This window comes from Aegilops tauschii, chromosome 6 (genome assembly GCF_002575655.3).
Source record: "Aegilops tauschii subsp. strangulata cultivar AL8/78 chromosome 6, Aet v6.0, whole genome shotgun sequence".
Classification (NCBI taxonomy): domain Eukaryota; kingdom Viridiplantae; phylum Streptophyta; class Magnoliopsida; order Poales; family Poaceae; genus Aegilops; species Aegilops tauschii.
In genome coordinates this window covers 193134372-193150573 of record NC_053040.3, presented here as the reverse complement: position 1 = coordinate 193150573, position 16202 = coordinate 193134372, and the positions used below count along the sequence as shown (strand labels likewise).

The 16202-nt window shown below is 43.0% G+C and overlaps 1 protein-coding gene and 1 long non-coding RNA gene across 9 annotated transcripts; both read right to left on the bottom strand.

The window, feature by feature from the left end:
• Positions 1-318: 318 nt before the first annotated feature.
• On the bottom strand, positions 319-1572 carry LOC141025595 (uncharacterized). The gene is made up of 3 exons (XR_012187544.1): positions 1164-1572; positions 824-1065; positions 319-710 (listed from the first exon to the last, which is right to left on the bottom strand). It is a non-coding gene; the product is annotated as an uncharacterized lncRNA (long non-coding RNA).
• A 1094-nt stretch (positions 1573-2666) lies between these two features.
• Positions 2667-16053, bottom strand: LOC109780446 (casein kinase 1-like protein 3). Of its 8 annotated transcripts, none has more exons than XM_045229843.2 (15): positions 15821-16053; positions 15683-15723; positions 12653-12722; positions 12413-12561; positions 10531-10626; positions 10388-10458; positions 10187-10248; positions 9977-10040; positions 7186-7270; positions 6967-7093; positions 6795-6868; positions 6093-6147; positions 5425-5549; positions 4224-4413; positions 2667-3044 (listed from the first exon to the last, which is right to left on the bottom strand). In XM_045229843.2, exons 1-14 carry the CDS (start codon positions 15894-15896, stop codon positions 4276-4278), a joined length of 1233 nt encoding a protein of 410 aa, XP_045085778.1. In that variant the 5' UTR covers positions 15897-16053; the 3' UTR covers positions 2667-3044; positions 4224-4275. The 8 variants fall into 8 exon arrangements, with proteins under 8 accessions (XP_045085778.1, XP_020194624.1, XP_020194625.1 ...); XM_020339035.4 differs by having other exon boundaries at positions 5425-5531; XM_020339034.4 differs by lacking the exon at positions 2667-3044 and adding an exon at positions 3153-3807.
• Positions 16054-16202: the final 149 nt, after the last annotated feature.

Genomic DNA, 16202 nt, shown 5'->3' with positions numbered 1-16202 from the left:
TTATTTTTAGCATCGTGGTTATATATACTAGCTGTAAAACTATTTTGAGATCAAGCAATAATAATAATTCTATTGCCCGGCTCCCAGAGGAGCCGGGCCCTAAACCCTAGCCGCACCTCTCTCTCTCTCACCGCCTCCCTCCTTCCCAATCGCGACGGCTCCCGCGCGCCGGCCGCCGCGCCCTCTTCTCTGTCAAGCCCCTGCCTTCCCCTACAACCTGAGGAGCGGGACCGGTAGGACCCTCGGTTCTACCAATATGTCACTCCAATAGTATTTTGCCTGTACCCATGCAAAATCAAGTAGGACATGAGCAACAAAGAGATCAAATACCAACAACATTTATTAATCACAAATTATGGAATCAATATTAAAGGACCAAAATTTTCATAAGCAAGGGAAAGAATGTTCTTTGCCAAAGCCTTAGCATGGCCTATTCCTGTTATTTTTTCACATACATGCACACAACAAATTTAGAGAAATAAAAGAAAGCTTGATGAGACGGAGGAGTGGGCAGGCATATGGCAAACAAGTACTTGCAGACATATTTTTACTCCGTGAGCTCTGCTATCAAGCAATTCGACGCCCGGGGTGACATGAGGCGCAGCATCTAGTCAATGAGCATGACCACCGAGTTCCAAACATCATGTTAGCTTCCTATGCTCTAATCACATGACATGCCAGCACCGGACACCGCCAAAGCCGATCCCTTCCTACCAGAACACCAAAATTAGAACGTGAGATGATAGTACATGAAACAAAAAATTTGGTTTATCATCCGACAGTCCTAAATTTTCTTGGGCCAATTAAGGTGTTGTTCGAATACCATCACGATGCATGAACCCGGAGGAAACTATGCCCATCTCACCAGCAGCCAAACAATAGTCACATCCACATGACAGTAGTGGCGAGGAGGCTGGCATAGCACTGAGGATATGGCTGCTCCTGAACGTTCAAAGATCTTCAGGTTGTCCACCTATCTCAAATTCCTCTCTCTTTTCCCCAAAATTAGATGCGGTCAAGGCAAGGAAACAAAGCACGTCCAGTTCTCCATCTCTATCAAAATTCCTGCATCTTTTTCCCAAAATTAGACGTGGTCCAGAAGAGACGGAAATTAACTGTTGTGCAGGGAAGAAAAATTATGGAAGAAAACCAGAGGAGCTTACATGGACTTTTCTTCGGCGTCTTCCATGACAACTTCCTAGATAATGCGAGAGGTTCATCTTGGCTTGCCCTTCTACCTAGATCGACGACGACGGCGCCATGTGCCATCCCTTCGTCGGCACTGAGGCCTGCTGCTGCTGCTAGCAGTGCCTACAAGGGTTGATGCTACCCTCAAGAAACATCCCGACGGCGCACGCACATGTGGCCGTGTATTTCCCTCCCTCTCCAGATCGGGAACGTGGGGTGAGAATACGTGGCAGCCGCTTCCATACCATGTCGGCGCCGGCGCTTGCGGCCGAGAGGGAGGGGGGAATCCGAGGCAGCGGCACGGAGGGGAGGAGGGGGGGTGAGAAGAGACGAGGGAGAGAGAGGGGCTACGAGGGAGATATTTCTTCGTCAATCCACCCACCAGGGTTGGATTCGCCTAATCCGCTTGTGGCAGCCCGCCAGTTTTCTCACCAAAGATGCACGTGAGATACACCACAGAGCTAGGCCCGTGGGCAAAGGAGGCCCACATGTCATTCATAGGAGGCTGAAACCACAACGTGCAGAGCAACCAACGACCAGATTTTTTACAGCACCGTAAAACCGTACAAGCATGGTAGATCGAGCGAACCAGATTGCACATGCGCTACGATGCCTCCAGATGAGCGGGCACTCTAGCGTGATTTATATGTTCAATGTCAGCTTGCAAACTAAAAGCATCTGGCGCAAAAAAAATATTTCGTAAGAATCCCAATCCCGATAACTTATAATTCAGCACATTAAATAGCAACTCAAGTGGACTTGAAAGTCAAACCAGCTAAAAGTTCAGAAGGAGATAACACTGGGGTGCCAAAAGGAGCAAACATTATCACACAGGCGCTGATCATAATTAAAGTTAAAGTTGTACAAGAGTCCCCAAGCTCTTTTTAAGCAAACAGCGCCATTGATATTAGTTGGCAGAGAACCTGAAGCAATGAGCCCAGATGATGCTGACGATATAAACACTCATGTAGAACACAAAAAAAGAGTATCAACAATCCTAAGTTTCCACATATTATGCACATAATAATATGGAAGAACAAACTTCTTGACTGCTTACGTGATAAGTGGTGTTGAATTCACATCATCACATCAACCACGTATTCTACTAGTAGAGAGGACAACTTAGAAACCTAAAATTTACATGTTGCCTTTGGATTATCAGCTGAAACCATAGCCTGATAACCTAACAGACACAATAGGAGATAGAAAAGAGTGAACCTAGTCATCACCAAAATAGGTTACAGAGACACTGAAAATATGAAATTGCTATAGCAAAGAAGAAAAGGTTTGAAAGCCAGAAGTAGGTTCCATGAGGGCATTATTATGCCATCATGCTTAAAACCTCGCAAATTCAATAAAAAGGAATATTTTCCAAATAAGAAAAATTCCAATGATAAAATGCCAGGTGCGTGTACATCAGCATTATTTACAAAACCACAAAATTGCATCTATAGCCCAATTTATAAGCCTTTGTAAGATTATTTTTTCAAGAAAACGCATGAGCGTGTGTTTCATTTCATTGAAAAGAGAGAGTTGTAGTTACATTCCTCCTAGGAGGCGGATACAGCTTTCGAATTAATGGACATCCCATGTCTGGGGGTAATGGCTCTGAGCCCTAGTGCGCCTGCGCTTGCCCAAAGGGAGGCCTCTTCCTTATCTTCGTTAGCAGGGCGTTCACCGATGGGCGCGCTCCGTTGAAGACGCAGTCGTTGCGGTGCTTCCATATCATCCAGGGAACGAGGAGGGTCATGGTACCCAGGCCCTTGCGCATGGGCGTTGGGGCGGATTGTCGTGCCGATTGCCACAAGTCCAGGAGTGAGGGCTCGTTGTTTGGCGGGGCACACGGTATCCCCTGTCTAGAATACAAGGTGTATTAGTTTTTTTGGAAGTCAAACATGTGCATGTTAAATCGTAGATATTGATGTCTTATTCTATAATCTTGGTCAAACATACATAACTTTGACTTGTACAAAAACTGATGCACCATATATTCTGAAATGGAGGGAATACCAAATTTGTGATATATTTGTCATTATTAAGAATTTTGGGGAACTTACAAGATAGGGAAAATATTCTCTGAGTCACCTGATTTGACCCAAATAGCTGAGTGAATAACACAGGTTAACTAACTGAGTAACAGCACGGCAGTCCTAAGGCTTGTTTAGAAACAGCCATGTCTAATCACACCTCGTTTGGATGTCAATATTTGGGCTAGAAATCGATGAATTGGAATTGGCAGGAGCGAAAACCGCCGTTTGCATGTTTCCTGTCGACCACCGCCGACACCGCCACCGTTAGTTCCTCTTTGTCTCTGGTACACTTGAATCTCTCCCACATTTCTGAATTTAGGGAAGGCTTAGTTTCAATGTCACTGATTCTTCGGCACCCAAACACTTCGACGCAATACCAATTCACCTTTCGAAATAAACCATGTTGTCATTTCCACAAAACCCAATTCAATTCGGACATCCAAACGGACCATTAATGAACTTAGCAGAACTACAACCTGACTCCCGGGTAATTCCAATGAGGAATAGGCCTCAAACACACATTTTCCCTCTAATTCTGAAAACCTTTTTTTCCTTTCCGCTTGACAATGTTGGTTCTGCATGGCCATAACTGTTTTTCACACAGAGGAATGTTTCAGGAGGCATCTTCACTACCGACATTATATCATCAGTGGTGCTTTAAAGAATGAATTGCTCATGAGGAGGTGGTGGAGAAGATCCCTTGACTTACTTGATTCTGGATTTGGCCTGTTGACATAGTTATTGTAGTCTAGATTTTGTACTTCAATCTATTTATTTACTCTCTTGATCTTCAGATGTTTTACTCTAGTAACTCTACTGTGTGAACACTACCAATCGCTATAACAATAAATATAACGTAAACCTGCAAGCAGTGACAACTACAAGGATGCGACCAAACATGCGACAAGGGAAGAAGAATAAATATCACCAAGACACCAGCATAGTTGTCCATAGCATAGAAACATGAAAGGTGTAAGAACATAACAGCAACAAAAGTAGTCTCACCAATGGTTACTAAATAGACCGGCATGAACATAGGAACCAACTGATCTGAGTGCTAAAGGTGGTTTGAAGGTCCTGAGTTGGGATCGACAAGCCATGGTGTTTTGGAGATTGATACGTTCTTCCTTGGGGCACCAGCATGGCCAAATGATGTTGATTGCAGCAATTCCTTATCAGTGCTAGCACTCACTCTCTGCAACAACGTAAGAAAGAAGAAAAATTAGAACCAAACAGTATAAACCAAACTTCTACCAGAAATTTATGTCAATGCCCTTTGTCCCTACAGGAATTCTCATCTCCGGACCACCACTACCACGCACTTCGATCTCCTCCACCAGTAAGCCTCCCTCCAGTTCCTCCTGTATACTTGATCCAATCGACATGAGCTATAATTCCCGTCTCATTTGGGGCTCCATCACTCGTAAAACCCCCGCCATGCCAAAGTTCACCACCACCACTACGTCTGCTTGCGCCATCACCACTCCAACCACCACTGACCCAATATGATCCCTACCAGCGGATTTGTATTGTCGTCCTCGTCCCATTTTTGGCCTCTCCCAACCCCAACGGCAATTGCTTCAACGGCAAGCACAAAATTCTCCATGCCTGCACTAATTCCTCCGTTCTCTCTCAGACTCTCACACACACCGGCACGGCTATTTTGGTCATTTCATTGATCATTAACAGCAAGAAGAGACAGTAACGGTTGAAAATCGATGGCAATGGCAAAAATATATAAATGATTGAGAGAAGAGTATCATTTGCATAAATCTATACCAATATAAAAAGAACAAGTTGCGGAGATCCAACATATCTCATACGTTCAAGCGCACCTATTCAATGGTCTATGTTTCCCCGGTGTTTACCACTAAACAAGGTTAGCACCCTCCCCTAATTAATAGTATACCTAATATCAATGTCAGCACCAACCAATTAATTTATATTACATTATTACCTAATTTCAACGTGCAATTAAGATCTTGCCAAATGTTAGTGTAAAGATTGCCAATTATTAGCTTGCATTGCACATACACGATATTAATAAAACAACGGCATAATGAGAATTCGAGGACAGACTGTCATAAATTTCTCAATTTTAGTTTAGTAAACTACAATTCCTGTTTGTGAAACTTCATGAGAACTAAAAATTACTCTGACAAAAACTCTCGTGGATATTTCATCAGCATGAAACAGAAAAACATACCAATTTATCAGAATGTTGATTATTTGAACGGCTGTTCTCAGCAGTAGATCTTATTTGCATTCTGATTACTGGGCGTTGTTCTGCTTCAAGCTGACAAGAAGCTTCAGCTGCATGTAAACCACTAACTGAAAATTAAATGGAAACCATGATGTAGTTTCCAAGCTACAAAAGGTGTCGAAGGGACAATACCAATATGATTCGAGAACCATATGTTGCAAGGTCAACAAATACATGTGATACTTCCAAGTTGCCAAAATATCAGGAAAACAAATCCCAATGTACATAGTGTGATAGCAATTACAAATTGTCATGACAAAAATGTCCATCTGTTTGCTGTGCAAAAATAGTTATTTTTTGTGTACACATATAGTTGCTATATTAGCCACTGATACCTTGTGCATCACAATAGGCATATGTTAACTTCTTTACATACAATTGAGGATACTCCATATTGTACATCCAAGATTTTTTTTTGACAAAACTATAAGTGAGCATTCTAAAAGTAAAATGGAAATTCCAACTGATCATGAAAGATAAATACAATAGTTCCAAAAATGTATATGAGCATGACTGAGAAGTATTTTGCAAGGCATTTGACCAGCCAATACTTTAGGACTTCTTGATCAAGCATATAACTAATTGTAGTGCTTATACAACAAAATTTCTACCTTGGTGTTTGTCCATATTCTTTGCAACCGGCCTGCTACTTACACCAGGATCTTGCTGTAATTGGCAGGATAGAGGGAGAGCGAGAAATCAGCGAAGGCGCTAAAATAGGGTTCACAAACACTCCCTCTTATTTTGGAACGGAGAGTAGAAGGATTTTCTATCAATAATTACCACAGAACTCATTTAAGGTTCGATGGTATAAAGTTCCCAAAAATCATGAAACAAATACTCAATATCACACCTATAATATAAGATGATCCAATGGTGGGACTGGGAAAATACGACTTTATGTGCCTTGGGCGAAAAAAACTAATAGTTGAGTCAGTAGCGAGTTGAAATGTTTGCTATTTTTGCCAAGGGCACAAAAACTCATATTTTCCCAATCGGTTCGTTGGATTCTGTTATATCACTCGAGTGATGTTCCTGTATTTGTTTCATATTTTTTGAGAACTTTTAAACCGTTCAAAACTCAACGAGCCTTAACAGGTTCCCCAGAAAGCATTGATACAGACAATTTTACCTAGTTTTGTACTCCCTCCGTTCCATATTAGTTGTCGCTCAAATGGATGTATCTAACACTGAAATACGTCTAGATACATCCGTTTCAGGGATAACTACTATGGAACGGAGGAAGTAGTTTAAGATGCATTAGTTTCTAACAATATTTCATCGTCATAAAAGAAAAATGAAGCAAATTATACCTGTTGAGCCTTCACCTTCTGGGTTTGCTTACACTTCAACAATGTCCAGTCAAAGACATGATCAAATTGGTGCCCTGCGGCCGACGAAATAATTGAACAATCCTTGAACAATTGCATGCATGTCGTAGAATATAATATAAAGATGACACAATAGTGCTCCTGAATGCTATACCTTCACGGTCCGACAGGTCTCTGAAGAGCCGTCGCAGAAAACCGTAGTCTGGCCGTTGATCAAATGTCAATGAATGACAATAGTGGAAATAAGAAGCAAATTCCACAGGATGGGTTTTACACAAAACCTGTAACAAGAAAATCCATGAGCAGTCTCCAGCAATGGCTTTAAAAAGCAGAAAGACGTTTTAGAAATCTAAAACATGTGAGCTTAAACAACCTCGATAGGTGTTGAAAGCTTCTTCTCACTTATTTTGTCATATTTCTGCTTCTTTGTGGCAGCTTTTAAACCCTGCCAAGGAAGACTGGAGAAAACATATACGAAGTTACAGAGATCATATATAAGGAAAAATCAGTAGTCGCTCTTCTCCTAATACAAAACGACACGGATTGGGTGCGTGTTCGACAAAAGTACAGGAGGTATGCCAAAATAACGATCAAATAACAAAAATGGTAATACAGTGCATACGTACACACACGTGCGCGTGTGCACACACACACATACATACAATACATACATGCATACAACCAGGTGTATTTACACCCATGTCTTTCATACATTTTAGGTAGAGGTACGCATAGTATAAGGGCAAGCCTTGGCACAGCGGTAAAGCTGTTACCTTGTTCGAGCCCTCGAAATAGCCCCTTGCAGAATTGTAGGAAAGGGCTGCGTACAAAAGATCTGAAGTGGTCGGACCCTTCCCCGGACCCTGCTCAAGCGGGAGCTATGTGCACCGGGCTGCCCTTTTTTTATATGTACGCATAGTATGTGGCATACAAGAACACTTTTGGTAGTATATATACGACTTTTTAGGTAGTATGTACCATTTCTTTAGTATATACTGCTGTATACATACAAATATGCAGGTATTTTCAACATATACCAAAATTATGGACTCACTTCCAATTTTTTCATGTAGCTTGCTTTGGAAATCTAAGATATAACATACTCAAAATGGTAAGGCAACTCCAACGCCGTGCATCAAAGTGCCCGTAAACGTCCGGGACGCGGTCCTAACACTATAGGCCATCCAACATCGTGCACCAAACGTCCGAAATCCCATAAACCGAAAGCAAAGCTGGGGAAGGTTTGCGGGCGTCCGGACCTCTGCCACATAGGCCTCTGACACCCCCGGCCCACACAAAACCCTCTCTCTCTCTCTCTCGTTCTGCTCCAACCGCCACTATGCTCTTCGCGCCACATTCATGCCAGTCCATAGCGGACATGACCGGTCACTGCCGCATGTCGATCACTCCATGTGCGCTCACTCTCCTCACCACGTTAATGTCAGTTCAAAGCGGACGTGACCGGGCATGACAACAGGATGGCATCCTACCGCATTCAAGTTGGTCGTCCGCCTACCCGGCATTGACACCGGCGCGGCAAACGAGAAACCAACTCCAGGCGAACGCATTCAAGCCGTCGCTCTGACGGACACAACACAAACTGCATAGCGTCCAAGCCCCATCGCCGCCGTCTGAGCCGCAGAAACACCGCCTCTTCCCTTCTTCCTTCTTCGACCTTCGCGAGCAATGGCCGGGACCCGTCGTGTGTGGTGTAAGACCCTCTCAACGCAACACCGCGATGAAATCACAACCGAGATGGACGCATGGCGTCCTCAGCGCACGGCCAACATTATGGCGGGAGAGGCTTCGAGCTCTCCTGAGGAGGAGCTCGGATGAGGACACGGCAATGAAGGAGGCAAAGGAGGAGGAGCAGTCGCCCGCGCCGGTGGCCGGGTTCACCATGGAGCAAGTGGAGGAGCACTACAGTCGCATCATGGCAGAGCCAATGGAGCAGGCGTCGCCGATGTCCGCGTTCCGAATGCTGCAGGAGGAGCAGCGGCACAACCTGCGGCTCCTCTCAGAGCACCAGTTGGCGGCCAGATTGAGGGCGAGCAGGTGTCCAATCAAGCTGTCGCAACCATGGTCGTGAAGGATCCAGGCTTCGTGGACATGCAACGAGTGGTTCTCGAATCCATGTGCAGCGCCTACACCATCCGACACGAGTGGTGGCACCTCCGCGTCATGGAGGCAGAGCGCGACCGCCTCTTCAACCAGATCGCGGCGGAGGCGGCACAGGCAGTGGCAGACGTGACCGGTACCAACATCAGCAGCTCCACGTTGTTCACGCCGCACCGCAACAACCGCGAGGCCGGACCATCTAGCTCAATGGTCAATCTCACCTCTACCGGCGACATGGAAGGCCGGGCGGACTCTAGCAAAGAGTAGGACGTGGGACACCTGCCCACGGCTGACAAAGAGTAGACTAGGGTCAGATCCTTTTGCTATGTAAAAGAATCCAACTATTAAATGAAAACTAGTGTCCGCTATTTTATTTGGTGCACCAGGTTGGATGGTCATCCCCTATCCGCTGTTTGCGGACGTTTGGTGTGTCAGTTTTGGTGCACGGCATTCAAGTTACCCTTTTTTTGCAGGAAATTGTGAGAGCTTTATTCAAACAAAAGCATTCAAGTTGCCCTGAAGTAGTATATATATACTACCGCATGGTAGTATATGAGACGTGGGTGCAACCACACCCAGTAGTAGGATGTATTTTTGGCAAACACATACGGTCGTTGGTTTTGGTGTTGCAAGGGGCTACGGTGACTCAACCACAAAATGACATAGTCCTAATAGATGAATTCAGTTTTAAAAATAATAGATTAAACAAAGAACTCGGTACCACATATATTTAACTATCTTAATTTTGCGTTCGAATTTATCTTTAAATCCTGGCATTACATATGTGGTCTTGGTATGTTTAAATCAACATCAAAACAAGCCGATAATGATGACAACACAGGGATCAGATGTAGATAGGCCTACATTGCTACTTAATAGAATAAGAGTAAGCAACACATGGTTCACAATAATGAACATGAATGCATTCCAGATGTATAGGCCTACATTGCTACGTAACACAAAGATTTCAATAACGAAAATGGCTACATTTGCAGATATCTTTTACTCAGTGATGTACATATAGTTTGTCCACAGAACAATCATACCTTCCCCTTAGAAAATACAAGAGAACATATCCAATGGACTCCAGATCATCCCTTCGGCTTTGCTCTGGTATGTGGTAACAACACTAATTTAGTGATACATGTCAAAAGATAGCAACAAAAAACATTTATGGTAGTGTCCCAGCAAAATAATGAGGCCAGCATTCAGGCATCTAAATAGTATATACAGAAATAAAAGACCATAGTGCTCACCAATCCCAAGATGAGTGTTGCAACTTGCATAGCGAGCTGTGCCAGTCAAATTTTTATTTTCTCTGAAAAATGTGAGTATGTTACGAATACTCAGACAACACATGGAATACCACAAAAAAAATGAGAAGATGAAATAAACGAGAAAAGCAAATGCATGATAGTTCTACATGTATTTTTGGTTCTAAATTATTACTAATTCACCTATAGGGTATATGGCGATTCGTGGTTGAGTCACGGTATCTCTTGGCAAGTCCGAAGTCAATGATGTAGACCTAGGAGTTGGACCATAAGTTAAACATAATGAATATATATGGCATAACTATCAGCAGCCAGCTTGTACAGACCTGGTTAGCTTTCCGACCAAGGCCCATAAGAAAGTTGTCGGGCTTGATGTCCCTGTGCAAGTACCCCTTAGAATGCAAAAACTCTATTCTTGTTATCTACAGTGGTAAATAAGTAATCAGCTGTAGCCAAAGAACTATGACAAAATCAAATCCAGACAACATATACAAACTCCACTTCAAAAATCAGTGCATGAATATATAGAACGTAAAGCAAAAAATAGTTGCAATCAAGCATGGTTTCAACATGAAAAAAAAGGGCAGAGCAATAAAACATAACCATGAAAGAAAAAGAGAGAATTCCTTATTTAACACTGTCCTTAAATTTGTTGCCCTATTTGACACTGAAAAACGTTTCCTTCCTTATTTAACATCGAGTCTAAATTTTATGCCTTTTATGACACTTTCTTTCATTTTAAGCCATAACGGTGTTAAATGACACATGAAAAGACCTATTTGCCCTTCATGTGATATTTGACCAAAATTTTATATGTATGTGTGTATCCGTCCAACTCGTTTTGTGTTGGCCTTGGTCCCAACCTCGACCTCGACCTTGATGGCGTTGTAGCCTAGAGTTTTCCGGCGTACAGGCGTATGAGGCCAACTCAAGTACTTCCCGAGGGTTTCGTCGAGACGTAGACAGCACGTACACACCAAGAAACAAATCGGCAGGCAGGTGGATCGAATTTAGTTGGACACATACTGCTATGCGTAATAGATGAAGTTAGCTAGCAGCCTATCTCTTTCTTGATCGTTTCTACGATCGCTGGCTAGCTAATCAAGCTAGCGATACCCGTGAAAAAAAGCAAGTTAGCGATACTATCTCGGCGACAACACGAACACACACGATGCAATTGATGGCCACGGGACCATGTCGGTCTTATTTATATTCTTTTTTCAATCTCAACTCACGACTGTTACAGAAGGACTGGGTATATGCATATACTCCCACCGTTCCTAAATATAAGTCTTTGTAGAGATTCTATTATAGACTACATACGGAGCAAAAGAAGTGAATCTACACTCTAAATGCATCTATATACATTTGCATGTGGTCCATAGTAGAATACGTACAAAGACTTATATTTAAGAATGGAGGGAGTATATACTAGGCTACACCTGGCAATAGTTGTGTACGTGCGTGTACAAGCACTGCCTTTTCAGAAAAAAATTACAAGCACTGACTTACGATTTTAACGTACTGACTTGTTGTATATTATCGATCGAGTATGTAGTGTACCATGTACTATTGATGTACACCGGCTACCCTGCTGACCTGAAGCTAAATAATCACGTAAAATTTTGATCACCTATCACATGAGGGGCAAATAGGTCTTTTCAGGTGTAATTTAACACCGTTAATGCTTAAAATGGACGAAAGTGTCATAAAGGGCATAAAATTTAAAGACTGTTAGATAGGGAAGAAAAAGTTATTCAGTGTTAAATAGGGAAACCAAATTTAAAACAGTGTTATATAAGGAATTTTCTCAAAGAAAAATTGCAAGATAACCAAATGTTTGTTGAGGTAAACTGTACACCTGATCTCGAAGTAGACTAACAACTTGTTTCAAAAAAGCGATGCCTAGCCTTTATATTTTGTTGCAGATTTTCATCTTAAGTATGAGCTACGGATAAGAGCACTATAAACAAGTCACAGACAGAACTCAACAGAAAAATTTGAAAACAATCACAGCTGCAACACCGACTAACCACTAGGAAAAAGAACAAAGAGAAGAAAGCTGTGTATGAGCTACAGAGTAAAACCCTTATCAATAAGTCAGAGACAGAACACAATAGAAGAATTCAAAAACAATCACACTGTATCACCGATTCACCACTAGGAAACAGAAAAAAAAAAGACATGAAGACTGTTTTTTCTTATTACCATCTGATCTGCCAACATCAAAACTGTCTTCAGTGAGAATCTCCGGCCACAATAAACAAACAGATCCTCAAGGCTTGGCCCAAGCAAATCAATAACAAGAACATTTTCTTCGCCATCAATGCCACACCATTTTATGTTTGCAATACCAGCTACAGCAATCCATGAGTACCAGAAGTTACCACCTTAGCTACGGTTCAGCAGTCGATGCAATAAGAAAATAATCACGGTTTAAACACATACTCCCTCCCTGAAGAGCATTATACAGTTTAGCCTCGTATAACAATTGGGGATGGTTGGTTTTGCTGTTTTCCTGAACAAAGCAATTAACATAAATCAGAAAACAGTGGGACTGCAAAAACCAAATAAATGCTATTGAACTTTTTTATCAACATAAATCGATTCATGATACAAAACGCAGCCACAAAAATTGGAAACAGAACAAGCAATGCGCAGCCACAAAATCCACACAAAAAAATGTTATGGAAGTCTTTTATCAATGCAAATCGCTTCAAGTTATAAAATGTTACAAAATTATTTCATTGCTTGCTTCTATATCTAACTTCTAGTATAGAATTATGAAGAAATTATTGTGTTTAGGATCAAGCCAGAAATAAAAGTGGGAAAAAACAAGAAATGGAGCAGGCAAACCCAAGAGTGTCCATGTTAGAACAAGTTCTCTCACCAGGATTCATTCACTGTTTCTCTCATACACACATGCACACATGGAACTAGTATGAAGCTCTGTAGGATTATATCATTAGCAACAAGCTTATATAGCAAAGGATGGCATGCATCAATATTTATAGCCTGAACAAACCGATCTTACTACCATCTACTGACTTAATAGCTAAGCCAGGACAGATCTTTTATTGCTTTCTGGGTCCTACTGCCATCTATCTACCTCAAAGTCAAATCAGACTTTGCTTCTCACTTCTGCCTGTTGCACTGGATGGATGTCTGTACTGCTAGCTGCTGCTCCTTGCTGATATGAAAGCCTCATGCATAGCTAGCTAATTTTGCATGCCATACAGCATCCAGATAACTGATCATGACAAGATTAATACTAACAGTTAATTATGTGACTTCAGAATGGCCTTGGGAATAAGATAGACGTATTTTACTCAAAATACAACCTATGACACAACAATACATTGCAGAGAACTTGAACAGAACATGAGAGATACGCCACTATTCATTCGAGAAAACATGAAAAAAAAGATGAGAGATTTGCCACTACTTATTCGAGAAAACATGAACAGAAGATGAGAGATACAGCACTACCTGAACCCAGACAACAACTCAAAATCACACCAAACCATGAGCATGTTTGTTCTATAAAAGGTGCTTTGGGCATGTTTGGTTCCCTGTGTTGCATCTGGCTCGCACCCACCATGCAAAATACAGTTTGTTTGGTAGGCTGCACGTATACCTGGGCCTGGCCCAACTGATGCAAAAAGGGTCTCCGAGCCAGGCTGAGCGGAAACGCAAGTTTTGGTCGTTTCCCGGATCCAGGCTCGCGTTTGCATCCGCGCGTGCAGCGAGACTCGTCTCGCAATCTCGCCCCCCACGCGATTTGTCCGCCACTCTTCCCCGGCCCCCCTCTCTTCTGCGATGCCGCTAGATCCACCGCACCATTGCCTCTGCCCTTGCCGCCGGCGTGGCTCCTCACCACCGAGGTAGAGCTTCTCCTCCTTCCCTCCCTTTCCCTCCTGTTCCCATGCTTCTCCTCCTCCCCTCCCTCTCCCTCTTGCCCCCATCTATGTCTTCTCTATCCAGCCCCCATCCACCGGAGCAAGGCCTGCTTCGGCCACCCCATCCACCGGAGCAGGGTGGGTGTGAGCCGGAGGTGCCAGGACGTCTGTCGTGCTGCATCAAATAAGAAGCAGCAACAGGTTGTGTCGCAGCCATGAAGAAGCTTGCGTCCAATCCAAGAAGCAGCAGGAGCGGAGCTGACGTGCCCATACAAGAAAGAAGCAGCCAACGAGGCTCCGCCGGACCTAGGTAAAACCGTTTGAGGAATTTCTGATAACTAAATTGAAACTTGAGTTTTGGTTCAGATTTCAGATAAGATTTATTTTGAGGAATTTCTAATGCAGTCTACCAAACAACATCTCTCATGCACACATACCGTACATTTCACCAAACACTCATCTCAGCTCATCCTTGCATCATCTCAACCAGGCTAGACTCAGCCAGGATCCTCCATGCGATACAGGCTATATCCACCCGGGCAACCAAACACGCCCTTTATGCGCCACTACTTATTCGAGAAAACATGAACAGAAGATGAGAGATACACCACTACCTGAACCGAGACAACAACTCAAAATCACACCAAACCATGAGCATGTTTGTTCTATAAAAGGTGCTCTATGCGGTACCTAGCCACTCGACAGGAGGGAACTGCCACAACTTTGGTTGTGCGCCCTCCACTGGAGCCTAGCCCAGTGCACGTGAAGCAGAGGAAGAGGCAGCAACAATAATAGAAACCAAGCAGAGAAACTTGTGAATTGGGAGTGAACCTTAAATATAAGCAGATGATATGGCCCGTCCAGCCCAGGAAAGAAATATAAGGACAGCAAGTGTATTATCATGATCTAGAGCTGTTTCATCACATGTAAAAGCCAATTTGTGCTTATTAACGGAACATTTATATGTTGGTTGCTGTATTAAATGATCCCTGTCCCTGACAGTAACACAACACTTTCCTCTTTTATGCTGTCATAGTTCAAAGCAACGCAGTATCTGCATAATCACTTAATAGACCACTATGGCGGGAACAGTTAGTTCGAACCATAACACCCTTCCCATTTCAAAATATTACTGTGTACTTGTGTTGCAGAAGCATCAAGCAAGTCACAAACCAGCGCACCCTTCCTTCTAGGCAGAAACAACCCATAACCATGTGAATCCACGAAGTAACTGAAATAGATGTGTAAAAAGTGCTACTTATAACCCAAAAAAAAACTTGAACGTTCTGTATACAAAGCATATAAAAATAAACACAAGGAACTATCTCCAAAAAGAAAACCAACCAGCAAGGAACAATAAGCAGCTCTAAGTTTCTAACCAATCAATCTTAGCATAAACTTGAACTGAAAATTAACACTGCTATATCAGGGCATATCTAACATGCACAGCAATGCGCCGGTTCAAATATATATCTGAGGAGCCCAACGGCTACATCTTCACGCAACTAGTGGCACTAGACGCTGCATAATCCAAACGGATTGAAGAAAATACAAGGCAAGCGAGAGAGGAGGAGCTCACGATCTTGACGGCTACAATCTCGTACGTGTCGACGTGCGTGGCTGAAGACAGGAGGGAGATGACACCAAACCCCATCAGATCCATGAATTAATCCAACCACGGAGAAGGAAATCGAAGGATAAGGAATCAAGATCGAACCGAGATATATCTCCCCGAAGGAGCCGCTCCCGATCTTGCGGCCCAGCTTGTACTTGCTACCGACGATCCGATCCATGCTCGCTCGGGGACGCGTAGGCTAGGAAGCTAGGGTTTGGAGTTTGGGTGGTAGGAGGGGGGCAAAGAAGCGGGCTGAAGCTTCTATAAGGTCAGACTGGGTTAGGCCGCCTCTTACCGGCTGGAGTTCTTTTTGGCCGCAGCTTAAGAGCCTGTTTGGTTCCAATAAGTCACAGATGACTTAAAACCAATGACTTAACCAGTGACTTATAAGTCACGCATGTTTGATTGTCACCTGATTTATAAATTATCTGACCATACATTTTCATCTTATTTTTTATGTAAAAATGATGGGACCCACGTAAAA